At 48.5% G+C, this 16,008-nt stretch overlaps 1 protein-coding gene across 1 annotated transcript in view; it reads right to left on the bottom strand.

The window, feature by feature from the left end:
* Positions 1-8,526: 8,526 nt before the first annotated feature.
* The window catches only part of PPP4C (protein phosphatase 4 catalytic subunit), a 310,205-nt gene continuing 302,723 nt past the window's right edge, over positions 8,527-16,008 (bottom strand). The window contains exon 9 of the mRNA XM_069652040.1: positions 8,527-10,192. Coding sequence (XP_069508141.1) covers positions 10,063-10,192 — 130 coding nt within the window. The 3' untranslated portion in view covers positions 8,527-10,062. The remainder of the gene's footprint in view (positions 10,193-16,008) is intronic.

Genomic DNA, 16,008 nt, shown 5'->3' with positions numbered 1-16,008 from the left:
GCCATTTTCCTTTTAGCGCCATCCTCCGAGGAGGATGGGGAAGGAGACCAGTGACGGCGCTTCCTAGAATGCCGAAACAAGGAGGAATGGCAGGAACCACTCTGGGACCGAGACCCCCGGGACTCCTTCCGACGCGGAATCACCCCTCAAATAGTCGGTGGACATACCGTTGGACTTGGATTTATGTGATTTACTGGGTTTCGAACCCCTACCTACCTGAAGCTTTCCCTTACGCAAGTCCTTAGTAGTTGGGGACTGGCATTTGGAACAGTCGGTGTTGTGACTCTCACCCAAGCACCACAAACAAATGCGAAGCGGGTCGGTAATCGACATTTTCGACTTGCCGTCCCGGCAAGTCTTGAAGCCAGACAGCAGAGTTGGAGGGGTTGAAGAAGAGTCTCTGAAGCAAATAAGTTTGCGGAAAAAACAGAACTGAGGCTACGGGCGCTGTGCGTCCTATTTATAACATCCGCTGACGTTGTCCTCGATGGAGGCCTTCGATGGATATCGGCCCAACGCCATCGACGCAGTACGCCCTCTGCCGAAAAAGTTTCCGAAGTACACAGCTGTGGACATTCGCGCCTTGAAACACTTGTGTATAGGCGCGTTACAAATGCCATATCATTACATGTCAAAGATGTAGAATACTTTGGAGGACACAATCCATTTGAAATGCAATCCCACAAGGTGTGAGTAAATTTTGCTAGAGCACATGTGGCATTGATGGACTTTAAAGCCATTCTACTGGCTGAAAAAAACATTAGCAAGTGAGTTGAAATGTTTGTCGTCCCTGGCCTAGATGTATGATAGGGTAGGCTGTCCGCTTTGATGTAGAAGTTACGGCGTGTACCACAAGGCTTTCTGGGGTACAGTGCCTTGAAAATATTCCAGATAAACGCTCAAGGGTCTGTAATTTTTTGTCAGATTCTTACTGTAGGACGGGTTTGTATCTGGGGACCCCCAGTTAGGCTTGAACATTTTTTAAGAGCCAAATGAAATGGTAAAAAGAGGGTCTTTTTGCAGACCCATATCTAGAATGTTCGGCAGGTCATCCTGTTCAAAGGCTACAGCTGGTCTCTCCCAACCCAGGTATTTAACAAAGTTATTCATGAGTTGTCTGTAAGATGCCTCAGCATGTTCACACTGGTCCGACTAACCAAACTCAATTTCAGGGGAAGAGTCTGGGACACTTGCACTCTTTAGATTTTCATACAAGTCTTGCATCCTTGACTCGTCAGATATTAAAGCCTCAGGAACATTAGGAGTTCCATATTCCAGGCCAAAATGTGGAGTTTCCTGGTCTGAGGGTTCATGTTGCTCGAATATAGAGGAAAAGGACTTGAATATTCCTTTTTGGCAAAGGTTTGAAAGATCTTGATTTCCTTCGAGGGCGTTCACAAAACCGGCCTCAACTGGCTCAACCAACGACTCTGGAGTCTTTCAAGGGTTGTGGACTGGGCCTCTCCTAGAGTCAAAAGCTCCATTGGGCATGCAGGATTGTCTTTTTAGCCTTATCAGCCTTGGTAGGTATGACATGGTTGTGGCTTTTAAACTTTTCTTTTCAAGGGGTCGGGTCCACCTGCTTGAAGATCATTTAAAGCCTTAAGGCCTCACTATTCAGCTTTGAAAGCAACCTTACCTGGGCAGGCTACTCTGCGTTCAGGAGAAGAGTCTGAGGATGAGGACAGAGACCTATAATGTTTCTTTCATTTGTTACGATGACTAAGGTTAATGGTGAGAATCGCGCCAGGAATGTGAATGTTTGAAACTTTTCTTCGGCGGCAACTCGCCTTGCAAGAGACGTTCAACCGAATGGAGAGGAGTCGTGGAAGGCGATTTCTGAGGGGGCGTACCCACAGAGAGTTTCCCCTTTTATTCCCTGAGTGTCTTCCCGATCATGGACTGACAGGATCCACATTCAGCCATCCTGTGGTTGTGCCAAGGCACGATGAGGGTCAGTAATGGAAATCTACAACACAGTCAACATTTGTTTAAACCCTGTCTTTTGGCGCAGTGCATGCTATTTATACTGTCGATGACATGAACTCGAGGGGATGAGGCCTTTGAGGGACATTCAAAGCACAGTATCACCTACAGCAAAAAGGTTTGCACAAGCAGTAGGCGCTGGAAGGAGATATCAGGAGGAATACGTGGAGGACACAATCCATTCGAAATCAAAATATGCAAAGAACAAGTTACTTTCTTACCTGGTAACGTTTTTTCGATGGGATGGTCCGACGACATATTCCATATCTATGACAGGTAATCACCACAGCTGTGCTGCTTCGGAAACTTTTTTCGGCATCTGCGTCGATGAGGTTGATGCGCCGTCATCGAGGACCTCCTCCAACGTCACCCGATGTGATAAGTAGGACGCACGACGCCCGTAGCCTCAGTTGTAGTTTTTTCCCCCAGAACGTGTGACATTAGTCTGACAGTCAGACACAAAGCCTTGCGGAACGTAAGCTGCAATCGCAAAAGAAATTCTGCAGCGGGGAAGGTAGGGAGGGAGCGATATGGAATACGTCGTCGGACCATCCCATCGAAAGAACGTTACCAGGTAAGAAAGTAATTTGTTCTTCGAGGGGATTGGGTCCTCCGACGTATTCCATATCTATGACAGACTCCCAAAGCAGTACCAGAGCAAGGAGGAGGGAAAGAATTTAGAATAAAAATTTAGAACCGCCAATCAAATAGAGCAAAGGACCGCCTTGCCAAAGGCCAGATCCTGTCCTTGATTGGAATCGAGGGAATAGTGACGTACAAATTTATGTACTGAAGCCCTGGTGGCTGCATCACAGATGTTGCGACTAGGAACACCCCTCTGCAGGGCAGTAGATGCAGCCATGCCCGTGGTAGAATGGGCCCGCAAGCCAGCCGGTGGGTCCTTGCCCGCCAAGCGGTAACACTCCGAGATGGCCAAAATAATCCAGCGAGACAGTCTGTTTCGTCACAGCTTGTCCCAAACGCATTCCAGCGTAACCAATAAAGAGTTGACCGTCCACTCTGACCCGGGACATGCGTGAAACATAAAAGCTTAAAGCTCTCCTAGGATCAAGCCTATGGAGCCTCTCCTCTTCCTTACCAGGATGCGGAGGAGGATAGAATGCCGGAAGAACAACCTTCTGGGCCAAATGAAATTCTGTCACTACCGTCGGAAGAAAAGAAGGACGGACTCCAAGGACAACCCTGTCCTTATGGAAAACAGTGAAGGGAGAATTAACTGAAAGTGCCTGTAACTCACTCTGCGAGCGGAAGTGACCGCAACTAAAAAAATAGCTTTAAGTCTCAAAGGACAAGAGTGCAAAGGCTCAAAGGGAGCATCCGTTAGAAACCTGAGAACAAGGTTCAAATCCCAACCGGGCACCAGGAAAGGTGACGGAGGGAACACATTAGTGAGCCCTTTCAGAAACTGAGAAATTAAAGGAATTTTAAAATAGGAACACACTTCAGACGAGCGCTTAAATATGGACAGCGCCGCCAAGTAACCTTTAAGGGTACCCACTTGCAAGCCCCTGTGGGCCAAAGAAAGAAAAAAAGACAACCATGGGAATGTCACATGCAAAAGGATCCACATTCTTAACCCTGCACCAGTCGCAGAACTTACGCCAACGGTACAGAGACTTTGTTGCTGGCCGTCGGGCCGAGCGCAACACCTCCATCACGTCTTCAGGGAGGTCCCAATCCTTATACCTCAACCTTTCAGAAGCCAAGCGTGAAGGTTGAGGGATCAGACCTCTGGATGTAGAACCTGACCCCCCTCCTGTGAGAGCAGATCGTCTTGGTAGGGAAGACGACGTGGAGGGTAGATGGACAAGTCGAGAAGGTCCGGGTACCACGTCCTCCGAGCCCACGCCGGAGCAAGGAGGATCATCCGGGAACCGAACCTCCGTAACCTCCGCAGCACTTGCGGGATGACGGGGACTGGAGGAAACGCGTACAGCAGTGGGAATGACCACTCCACCACGAACACGTCTCCCAAGGCTCCTTTTAGAGGAAATTCCCGCCAGCAGAACCTCTCGCACTTCCGGTTGACACTGGAGGCGAAGAGATCCACTTGGGTCCCCCAAAGGACGAAGATCTCCAGGAGAATCTCCTGAGCCAACTCCCACTCGTGAGAGATCGTCATCTGCCTGCTCAGAGCGTCCGCCGTCATGTTTTCATCTCCGGCCAGATGAACTGCCGAGATCGAAACTTCCTGCTGGATGGCCCAGAGCTCTAGCTGCATCGCCTCCCTGCACAGAGGAAGTGACCTTGCCACCCCCCCTCTTTTTGTTGAGGTAGTGCATGGCCACTGTGTTATCCGTCAGGATATTCTTTCTTCGCACAGTCGGCAGAAAAGCCTTCAGGGCTAGCCTGACCGCCCTCAGCTCCAACAGATTTATATGGAGTCTGGACTCCGGAGACCAACGACTGCTGACTGTCAGCTCGTTGGCATGAGCTCCCCATCCCGTGAGGGATGCATCCGTCACGATCGTCACCTCCGGCCAGGGAAGCAAAAACGGAGCCCCCTTCATCAAGTTGCCTTAGACGGCCCACCACAGAAGGTCCTGGGCGACCGAGGGCGGCACCTGAACCGGGTCCGACATCCTGCCGGAGGACTGGGACCATTGCATCTTGAGTGCCCACTGCAAAGATCTCATCAGCAGGCGAGTCTCTGGCACCAGAAGAAAGCGGGATGCCATGAGGCCGAGCAACCTCAAGAACGCTGGGAGTGTCTGGGCATGCTGAAACTTGTGCACCATCTGCTGAATGTGAAGAGCCCTCACCTGGGGAGGAAAACACTGCCCCAGGGAAGTGTCGAGCACTGCTCCGATGTACTGGAGCCGCTGTGTTGGCGTCAAATGGGACTTCTTTAAATTGAGCGAGAAGCCCAGCCTGTGAAGAGTGTGGCAGGTGACTGACGGATGATCCAGGACCTGCCCGGGAGAGCGCGCCCTGATCAACCAATCGTCCAGGTAGGGTTAGACGTGAATTCCCCCCCCTTGCCTGAGATGCGCTGCCACCACCACCATGAGCTTGGTGAAAACCCTCTGGGCGGAGGTCAATCCGAACGACAGGACCCGAAACTGAAAGTGGGAGTCGCCAACCGCGAACCTCAGGTACTTCTTGTGCTTGGGATGGATCGGCACATGGAAGTAAGCATCCTTGAGGTCGAGATACACCAACCAGTCCTGAAGCTGAAGGGCCTGGAGGACTTGAGAGAGAGTAACCATCTTGAACTTGTCCTTCCTGAGGAGTTTGTTCAAACCGCGCAAGTCCATGATGGGTCTCAATCCCCCCCCGTCTTTCCTCGATATCAAAAAATAAGGGGAATACCATCACTTGCTCCTCTCCGCTACAGGCATCAGTTCTATGGCGCATTTCTCCAGCAGGGCTTGAATTTCCTGCGCAAGGAGCGGATCCGGACTCTTCAAAGAGAGGTTCCCTGGTGGATTGTCGTGAGGCCTCTGCCGAAAGGGAAGACAGTAGCCGTGGGTTATGATCTCCAGAACCCACACATCTGAAGTAATGGCACGCCACTCTACAAGATGCTGCGCCAGCCTTCCCCCAACCGGCGAACCATGGGACATGGCCTCATGACTGAGTGGTAGCGGCTGTGGCGTTACCCGAGGGCAAAGAGGCAACTGCCCGAGCAGCCTTGGCACCACGGGTACCCTGTCGTCCACCTCTGGTACCCCTGCATTGGCCTCTTTGACTGCTAGCTCCTCTCGCTTTACTGAAGGACGAGTAATAGCGAAAGGAACCACCCCTCCATTGCTGTCCCCTAGGACAAAAAGGCAGAGGTTGGCGAACTGCAGCGCCCAACGACTTCGCTGCAGCTTTGGAGGTCTGCAACCTCTCAAGGCTCTTGTCAGCCTTGCTGCCAAAAAAGTGTTCACCGTCAAAGGGCATGTTGAGGAGCCGGGACTGCACATCAGGAGCAAACCCCGACTTCCGCAACCACGCAAACCTGCGTATCACGGTGCTCGCCGCCATGGACCTGCTGACGCATTCAGCCATGTCCAAACCCGACTGAACGCACTCTCACATGGCATCCTTACCACCCTGGACCATAGCAAGGAAACCATCCCGTTCGTCCCCTTCGGGAATATGTTCAGCCGCTAACGCAACACAGTTCCACAGTGTGTGTGAAACGAGACAAGGCACATATGGAGTTGGCCGCCTGAAGCGCCATACCACCTGAAGAAAACACTTTCTTGGCCCAGCCATCAAAACGTTTGTCGTCCCTATCAGGAGGGATGGTAGGGTACGACGCCTGCTTTGCCGGGGTCGTGGCCGCCTGCACCACCAAACTCTCCGAGTGGGGTGCCTGGTCAAGTAGCAGGGGTCGCTACTGGCTGGACGGTATTTTCGCGACAAGGACCTGCCCACTGCCGGGAGACTCTCCGGAGCAGTCCAAGCCGCCGCCACCCTTCTCTGTAGAGCCATATGAAACGGCAGTACCGGGTCAGTTGGGGGACCATCATCAAGGATGTCCTTGACATCATCCTGCACAAACTCCCCTGGGGGAGCAGACCATCCCAAGTACTCGGAGACCCTAGCCATAAGGCGCCGGTACGAGGAATCGGCATGAGAGCCAGGCTCAGGCCTACAAAACTCCACCTCCGGAGAGGTATCCAGTCCACTGGCATCATGCAGTGACTGCCTCAAATCATCAAATTGGCTATGGCCCGAGACCATCTCATCTGGAACCTGACTAGTAAGCAGGTCATCAGAATCCTCATCCACCTCCGAAATATATTCCAGGTGGTGAAAAGAAGGCACCCGAGTGCTTGCTCTTAACCAGAGCCTTTCTAGGTGGTTCCCCCGTGCAACGTGGTACCTCCAACACCCCGGCCTCGAAAGGCGTCGAGGGCGTCAAGTGAATCGGCACCGAGAGGATCGGCATCGACGTCAAGTAAATAGGCGTCGACGTCAGATGCAGCGCCGCCAGCATCGAGACAGTCCTCGAAGCCGGAGCTCTGAGCGTGTCTTTCGACGACCTGAGCGTCGACGGCTTTGACGACTTCCTCGGAGCCTCGAGAAAGCCAGTCGTCGCCCTCGACGCCTCAGGCGTCGATGTCTTTCTCAAAGACACCACAGGTGCACACGGTCTTGAACGCGTCGAGGACCGGGACCTGGTACGGGTACGTCGAGAACGAGTCCCCTTGTCCGAACAGGACCTCTCCCGTGACTCGTGCCGACCACTCTTGCGAGCGGTGTCTCGACCTCTCACGGCCGACCCCACTCGGGGGCGCGGACAGCTTAGTACCCTGCGACTCGAGAATCGCCAGCATTTTCTTCCCGTTTTTCTTCCCGAAGGAAGCCCATTCCTCTGGCGTCGCACGGCTTGTGGGGTAAGCGACGTGCTGGGCAGAGTCCTCAGAAGAGGACCTGGAAGACTACTGCTGTTGGAGCTTCCGAGAATGCCTCGAAGAGGCCAAGGAGTGGCGAGACCGACTCCTGGGAGACCCACGAGACTCCGACGACGAGGAGAGTCACCTCTCGAATCATCCGTCGAAAGCCCCACAGACTTCGACTTCCGGGGCTTGGACACCCGACCTACCGACAACTTTACGTTCCCGTAAGGCTTTGGACGTGAGCGACTGGCAGTCGATAGTCATCCGTGTCGTGGGCCTCCCCGAGTCACCAGAGGCAGGCGTCATGCGATTCCGTCACCGACATCTTGGACCCACACTCTCCGCACTTCTTGAAGCCCGGACGCGGGGTCGAAGACGAAGTAGAAGACATCTTCGTACGAAGGATTTTCTCACAAAAACGAAAAAGGTTCGAAGAACCGAAAAGAACAGAACTCCAAAGAGTGGAGGCGTAACCGAGATTCACGAAGCAACACGTTCGCGGAAAAAACGGAACTGAGGCTACGGGCGTCGTGCGTCCTACTTATCACATCGGATGACGTCGGAGGAGGTCCTCGACAACGGCGCATCAAAAAGTTTCCGAAGCAGCACAGCTGTGGTGATTACCAGTCAGATATGGAATACGTTGGAGGACCCAATCCCCTCGAAGTATAAGTATACTACATTCTTGCAAGAAATTACATATATGGTCAAGACGCTTTTCAACAAATAGTCTAGTTCACCATTCGTTCATGCACTCTGGGGAAACATTCTGCCTATTGAGAGCCATCTGAAATCTTTAATGGAAACAATAAGTGCCCCCTCCCCCACCCTTGATATAGCTGCCCGGCTGTACCAGATATACTGGAAACTCACCAACCAGGAAAGAACTATATACCTCATCTGAAAAAGGGGTACTGCTCGAAAGCCCTTTAGTAGATGACAAGGGCTTCTGAAGTACACATAAGAACGGTCACTGTATAAGGTCACTTTGAAGCTTAGGCCGAAGAAGCACCCTGTTGAAATTCATCAATGATCACAATAGAATGCAAAGCATGTGAATGTAACCGACCACATTCCGCACCACTAAATCCCATTCACTAACAATGCCACCTCGGAATGCAACTCAGTTGAAGCCCTCCAACCCCCCCCTCCCCCAACCACCCAAGTAACGCAGAAATCCAAGTTTTTAAAAATGTTCTCTTTTTATTATGAGAGTCTAACAAAACATTAAATTGGGGTGGAAAAAAGAACTGTACAGAAAGACAGACATAGAATGGCTAACGAGCATTTCGATCCAGAATCACTAGTCTAGGATAATAGAGGAATTCTAAAGAGTTCAGAAAAGCAAATCAGGGCCAATAGGAGGAACCACCCAATCGAGATGAAGGCCACCAGGAAGGAAAGGTTTATGCTGAAGGGAGCTCCACCTTTGACAGAGGTCATGGAGATTCAAGGGCCCAGCACCCATGGTTAATGGTGTAGCTTGTGGATAGGGCAACTGGGAGACACAGTATTACCTTCAGGTAAATAAGTTATCCCTGTGCTGACTGATTTTCATAAGGGGGGGGGGTTGTTGTGAGGTATTAAAGAAAATCGGACTTCATTTAAAAGCTTTCACCCAATGCATGCCTAATGTCCAAGAATGACACCAGAGCATTCTTGTTGGATGCACACGTCGTGCAGTACATCTCCTGGCTGTCCCTTGCTTTTTAGAGCCCTGCTTGACCCAAGTTAATACACGCCACCTACATTTCTGCTTCCTGTCATGCAACACTCTCCACCTTCCCATTTCCAAGCAAATCCTCCAAAAAGAGGTTTGCTCACCAGACCAGGAAGCTTGGTCACTGTATTGGCCTCTGTCTGCTCCTTTAGCACTACCATTGACCAGGGGGAGGGTGGGAAGAGGGATCAACAAGCAAATTGCTCAGACCCCCAGCAAAATCCAGATGATTGCTCAGCCACACAACAATTACATAAATAATTAAAAAGAAAAGGGGACAGGGAATATACTCCAGATATGAAAATATTTATTAAAAAGGCAAACACTTAGAAGTATTAAAAAGTGAGCGCATCCCGCACCAGTTGACACAAGGTGTATGTATGGAGGAGGGGGCAATAGAGGGTAAAATAGGACAGCAGGAAAGTTGGTCTAACTTGGTTGAGTCCGGTTTACAATTTGGCTAAGGAAACGCTGGTTAACAGACACCTCTCCTCTGTACACTTGGAATTTAGGGTCAGGTGTTTGTTCTTGCCATACGTAATTTGCCATGAGAAGGTGCAGGTTATACAAGGTTGGGGCAGGGGGGTTGGATTCCATTCACAGTGAGGCTGGGATAGCCCCCTTCCCCAGGGCAACTAAGAAATGGGTCAACAATTCAAAATGTTACAACAGAATAGAGGGTAGGGCAGTGTGGAAATCCAGTAGCAGGAGGATATGCTGGGAATGACTAATGTTCAAAAGGTTCACACTTCCCCATAAGAGACAAACCGGGTTTTTAAAGTCATAAAAAAATATTTGTCCGATTGCGTCCTGGGCAATGGAGAGTGCAGTGAGGGCGGGGACTGCTGCTCAGCACAGGAGGAGCAGTGGAAGGCCGCTCTGAAGCACCTGTGCATGTTCCCTGCACAGTGTTAGGTATTTTGGACACAGTTCCAGCTGGTAAGGGAACAGAAGGATTAAGAGGAAGGAGAGGGAAGGGCAGAGGTAGGGTGGCAAAGGTCACAGGAAGTAATCTGCCACTGGCTTCTTGGATGGGATCCCTCTGGTCTCTTGTGGGGCCGCCTCAAAGATGATGAACTCCTTCTGTAGATGCTCGTCCAGCTCCAAAATGGCTGCCACGTTACCACACCTAAGAAAATAACATTCTGGTGAGCACAGAGGTAGGATACAGATTCAGAGTTCTAGAAGTATAAGTGCACCACATGAAAAGAAAAGAAAGGTTAAGAAAAGTTGCAAGAATCCCCCAAATTACAGTTAATTAAAAAAGGGAAGTCAGTTAATCAAAGTCATAAAAGCACTTTAAGATCAAAATTCTAGTCTGCAAAAAGGCTAGGTCATAGCACAGACTACTTTCCGTTTGGGGAGTTTTATAAAAGTCCACCTTAGGTACGACTAGACTCACTTGGTACATAGGGCCCCGACTCGTAGTATAGGCCGGAACCAAACAAGTATGTTGGTACCAATGGCTGAGCAGCCAGGCTTATTTTAGGAGGAACAGGGCTGTAGGTGGTAAAACGAACTTCCAAGTAAACACACAGGCCAAAGAAACACACTAAAGTTATATACAAATAATGCTTTATTTTTTATATATAATAAAAGGTAAAGTTAAGTACTAGAAAACACATTAAGTAACTTTAGGGAAATCAATGCATTATTCACAGTAAGTAACCACTTTGAAATACTTTTTAGAAAGACATTATGCAATTCAAAGGCAAGTAAAAACACTTTTGTGCTGACTGTTCCGGGAAAGATAAATTAAACATAACCAACACATGGTAAGTAAATACTAAGCAATAATTAGAATGTATGGGCAAACTACAGCAACACAGTCACATCAATTCCGCTCTAGGTAAGTTCTACCAAGAGTCTCAAAGTCACTTAGGAATGAAGCAGTTGTAGCATGATGCAGCAGCCACAGAACCGGTCACCGGATTCTTGGTCAGGGAGAATAACAGACAGACACTGAGTGGATCACACAGTAGCAGTCAAAGAGAACTTTCCAGCAAAAAATTCTCCATATCTTATCACAGCTCTGTGGTGTTGCTACCCTTTTAAGGATACCAGATGAAGAACCGTTGACACCCTATCAATTCACCTCTCTTTCTCAGTCCAGCACTCTGGTGAGGGGGACTTCAATGAGTGGAATCATTGCCTCTGGACGGGTGGAACGAGTGCAAATTTTCATGAGGATTTGATCTAGAGAAGACAATGCATTGCACAATGGTTGCAGGTACTGGCAGTTTGCAGCCCAGGAAGGTCTCAGCTCATTGTGGGATGGCTCAAAAAGCGAGTAGTCTCAAGATGGATTGACCCCACCAGTCTAAAGGGGAGAGTCCTCTTGGAGTTCTTCTGACACTTCGAAGAAGGGGTCGGACAGGTCACCTGGAAGTGGCTGCAGACATCTCTTCTTCCTTGCAGGAAGCCACCCAATCAGCACAAATGCACCATTCAAACTCTGGGTGGTGGGTGTCCTTTCAGGACAGCCAGCCCCCACCCAGTTGGAACTGGTTCCAGGCAGGCACACGAGAAGACCAAGAACAGTGGAGTTTTGGACTCAGTTTCTCTGTCCTCAGACATGCTGGAGACTTGTTGGGCTTCACAAAGGATTTCCGAAGACAAAAGCCAAACCAGGACCTCCCCAGCCCAGCATGGCAGAAGGACCAGGCAGGGACAGGCAAAAGAAATGGCGAAAAAAGAAAGAATCCAGACAATTCTGGTTCAATTGTGACCCATCTGTGCATTACCATGGCTGGGTGCAAAAATTGCACACAATTAGGTAGGATAAAAACACTGCCACCAGCCATTCAGATCTGCCCGTCACCAACTGAAAAGGTACAGGAGCAGTGAGACAAGGGATTCAGTGTAACCTTGTGAGCACTCCACTTAAGGTAGGGTGGGCTGGTCTCAATATAAAAGTTGGGATGGGTACTAAATATACCCCTGCCCTTGGGAAGATTAGTTCTTACTAGGAAAATAACAGAACGTAAAAAGGGAAGCCCGAGGGGCTCCCAGCCATTCTGCAGAGTGCTGTGTAGCAAAAGTCAATGACAGATGCCATAGAACGTGGATGAAAGCATTGCCCTCCAAGAGGGCCAAAATGAAATACAAAGTAGCCCAAAAGATAGGGTAAAAGAATGAGTGCATGTGGAAAAAGGTTCGCACTCCCTCAGGGAAACAGACCAAAAACGCTTTAAGTCCAGCAAAAAGTGCTGGTGGACTCTCATGTGGAGGAGATTATGCATAAACATGAAAATTTACGCTAACACTCAAATCATACATAAAGTCAGTCAAATGCAGGTGCATCTCTCCTGGGGGCCTGGGTTGAAAATATGTGGCACTGATGTAATTCTTCCAGTACACATTCTTTAAGAGGTCAAACATTTTTGCATCTGCCTCTTATATAACAAAACAAAAAAAAGTAGCAGAAAGGGCTCCGAGCTTTGGCTCAATGTATTCAACTTTACAAGTACACATTGGAACTTTTTCATTGTTTTGGGATTCAACCCTGTTAATACTTACCAAGTTGTTTTTGGGATCTAAACCAGTTATTTTTATCAGGTATAATTTGATTGGGAATTGTAGTGCGAACCTCGCCATCCTCTTTTTTTCCCGTTTCCTACAGTGTGGAGTTCTGGGCTCCAGAGGCGGCAACACCGGGTTACTGTGCCCCACTTTAGAGAACCATATTAATGGCTTTCTCCCCTCCCCCACATTTGGGAAAGACCTGTGTATTAGGAGGGGTGTCAGTTCCTGGTCACCTGATTGGCACCATGAGAAACCTACAACTACCAGAATCCCTAGAGACTACTTTAGAGCTACTAATTGGAATCACCTACATACCAGCATAGCCTCCCTGTGAATGTTTGTGACAGGAAAGCGCTAGGAGGAGAACAAAAACAGAGCAAAAGAACAGCAGAAGGGATCCAATCCTGTTAATACGTACTACGTTGTTTTTGGGATATAACAGTTATTTTTTTATCAGGTACAAATTGACTGGGAACTGGAGTGCACGCCTCACCATTCTACACATTGGAAGAGTTGTAGTTAACATTCATTGCATTATTTACAGAAACCATGTGGAGCAGGCCAAGCAGCCACTACAAATACAAAAACAAATCAGGTGGTAGTGGCATAGGACAGCCATAGAATCCGTTTTGGTCTTTTGTTCATTGGCTTTTATTTTTAGAAGACACTGCAGCACTTGTGAAAAATGCCTCTAAGGGATTTGCCAAAGTATAATGCTCCAAAAAGAGCTGATCTGACTTCTTTCAGACCTTGTGCAAGTTAATTTAAACTGGAGTACCTTCTTAAAACTCCAATTGATAGATAACTGCATACAAACTTTTCAGGACATACTTAGATGGGGGGGTGGGGGGGACGACTATTTCAGGATCTCCCCCACATATATAGTGCAGCCAAGTAAATGAAAGGCTGTGGTGGATATCCCACCCTCCCACAGTCAGATTATTCTGAATGCAAGACTATGCCAGGTATGCAGGATGTGAGGAAAAGGTTGCACACCTGTAATCCTACATACCTTCACAATTGGTAGGAATTAGTTGCATGCATGCAACCATTTCTCCAGCTTTGCTATCTTTCATTGATCCACATGTTTTCAATGTATTCCTCTTGACTGGACGGCAATCCTCGTTATTAAATGCCAGAGCTGTAACAAATAAGTTAAAATGAATTTCTAAAATCTGGTCTGGGACAGATTTCAGGAGGCCACCCTAGTTAAAGTGAAGAGCCAAACCCAATCAAGGCAAGTGCAGAGAGTGGTCATGGCCAAGTCTCAGGAAAGTAAAGTGGGGTCAGGGGGTCTACAGTGAAATACAATGATTATACTTCAGACAGGTAAGTACTACAAAAACACTCGCGATTGTAGGCCCAAAAACAAAGATTTTCTTTAAAATCAAGCAGATATCACACAACACTAAACATACAGTCACGGCTAATGTAATGCACAAAGTTCACCATATACCCAAAAGGAAAGGTGAGTAGTAAGGCAACTGTATTAAAAGCCCATAGGAATAGGAACCCTAACTTTATAAGGCCAACCCTAAGTTGAGTGGGGCCTTGTGTGTAAAAGTTCGAAGTACCTTTAGAAGTTGGGACAAAGTTGTAAAATGTTCCTGTGAGTGTGAAGATTGTTCCAGACGTTGTTCAAGTGATTTACAGACATGTAAATGACTTTCCCGAGCATCTAGAAGGGCTTTTTCAACACGTTTAAAAATCAATAAAATGGAATAACTCAAAGTTCTTCACAAACTTTATAATGGAGGAGATCAGGGCACCGGCAAATATTGCAACTACTCAGCGCATGTACTTCGATTTTCCCAAAGGATGTGGCAAGTCGAATGGGTTGCTGGAGCTAGGGTCTCCTGCTGTTGGATCCTGTAAAAGATGCCACGAAGCTGCAAGTGCAGGCAAGTGTCTAGTCGTGTCCAGGAGCTGAGTGCAACCCTTTCTAGTGAAGACATCAAGCCGGCAATGTTGCAGGACACTCTACCAGACGGGAGAAGGCCAGTTCCAGCAAGTCACTGCACACTGGAGTCCAGCAGTGCTTCACAGGGACAGCAGCAAGAATGGTCGCCAGGCCTCTTAAGGATTTATCCTCTGGTCTTCTGTCTGCACAGCTACACAGGATATACTTGGCTCCTCTTCTGAACTGCTGGAATGGCTGCAGGACTCTTCTCAGCCCAAATTCAAGGGAGTGATCAAACTGCACCCTCCAATAGAAAGATCTGCCCCACACATGTACACCAGCAGTGGTTTAATCATGGACCAATTTTGGGGCTGACTCGTGCATGCACACTAGACATCCTGGCACCAGAATGTGGATTGGGACAAGACCCATTTTAAAAGAAAACCTTCAGACTCCATGTTGCTTACCTGGTTTATTTTCTATTTTTTGTGCCTCTTTTCTCCTCAGCCCTTGGTCACTGCACCCACAGAGCCCCCCCTTGACTCTGGCGACTCACCTAGTATAGGGTTGGACTTTTAAAAGATTGGCTAACCAGGGGTTAATTGAAGGTAAGAGTTGACCTAAAGTGTGCTCCTTTGTTTCAGTAGTTGCTCTCACTTGTGTTACTTTTTATCGATCTAAAGTGTGCTTCCTTTCATTCTACTGTGATATTGCATACAGGGATTGTACCTTTTCCAGTGGGCCAATGAATCACTCAAATATCTCGGCATATATTTTCGATTGCATTCCCAGGGGTTGTACCAGGCCAACTATCCAAGGCTGTTCTCAGCTATCAAGACCGACCTGAAGGCGTGAGGTTCGCGGGCAGCCTCGTGGCTTGGCAGGATTGCCTTAATCAAGGTGGACATCTTACTGCAACGTCTTTACACATTTCAAGCATTGGTTGTGGCGATTCCGCCCCGCCCCTTAGAATACAACGGGATGTTGAGTCCTTTGTGTGGAGGCATCTGAGGTCTCGGAGAGCCAAGGCAACACTAAACAGATCAGGGACACGGATGGACTTGCTCACCCATGCCTGAAATGCAACTATCGGGCAGCGCAATTGAGTGCATTGCATGGCTGGGTCAACCCCAAAACTGCCAAAGAATGGTGCCACCTGGAAGAAGAGATAGTAGGTAAACCACTCCGGTATATGAACTGAAAAGTTGGTACTGGCTGGTCGCGCTCTGCCTCAGCAGTAGTTAGTTAAAAAAGTTATTGTTGAAATGACTGAAGTAGTCTTTAACAAATCATCTGTTAATGGTTTATTCTCAATCAGCCGACATGTGTTTCGACCCAAGTCATCAAGGTCTTTGTCTGGAAAACAAATTAAGTCGATCTAGAAATAAGGCGCGCTGATTGAGTATAGGTAATCTCTAAAAATGTCTATACCAGTTCCTTGCAGTATAGGATTAGTTCCCAGAAAATGGAATACTTGTCTGTAGGATTGTTAGGGAGAATTCTCAAAAATGTGCCAATTC

The sequence above is a fragment of the Ambystoma mexicanum genome, chromosome 3p, assembly GCF_040938575.1.
Source record: "Ambystoma mexicanum isolate Mex_15411 chromosome 3p, UKY_AmexF1_1, whole genome shotgun sequence".
Lineage (NCBI taxonomy): Eukaryota > Metazoa > Chordata > Amphibia > Caudata > Ambystomatidae > Ambystoma > Ambystoma mexicanum.
Note: the sequence above shows the minus strand (reverse complement) of the source record. Positions and strands in the feature narration are given on the sequence as shown.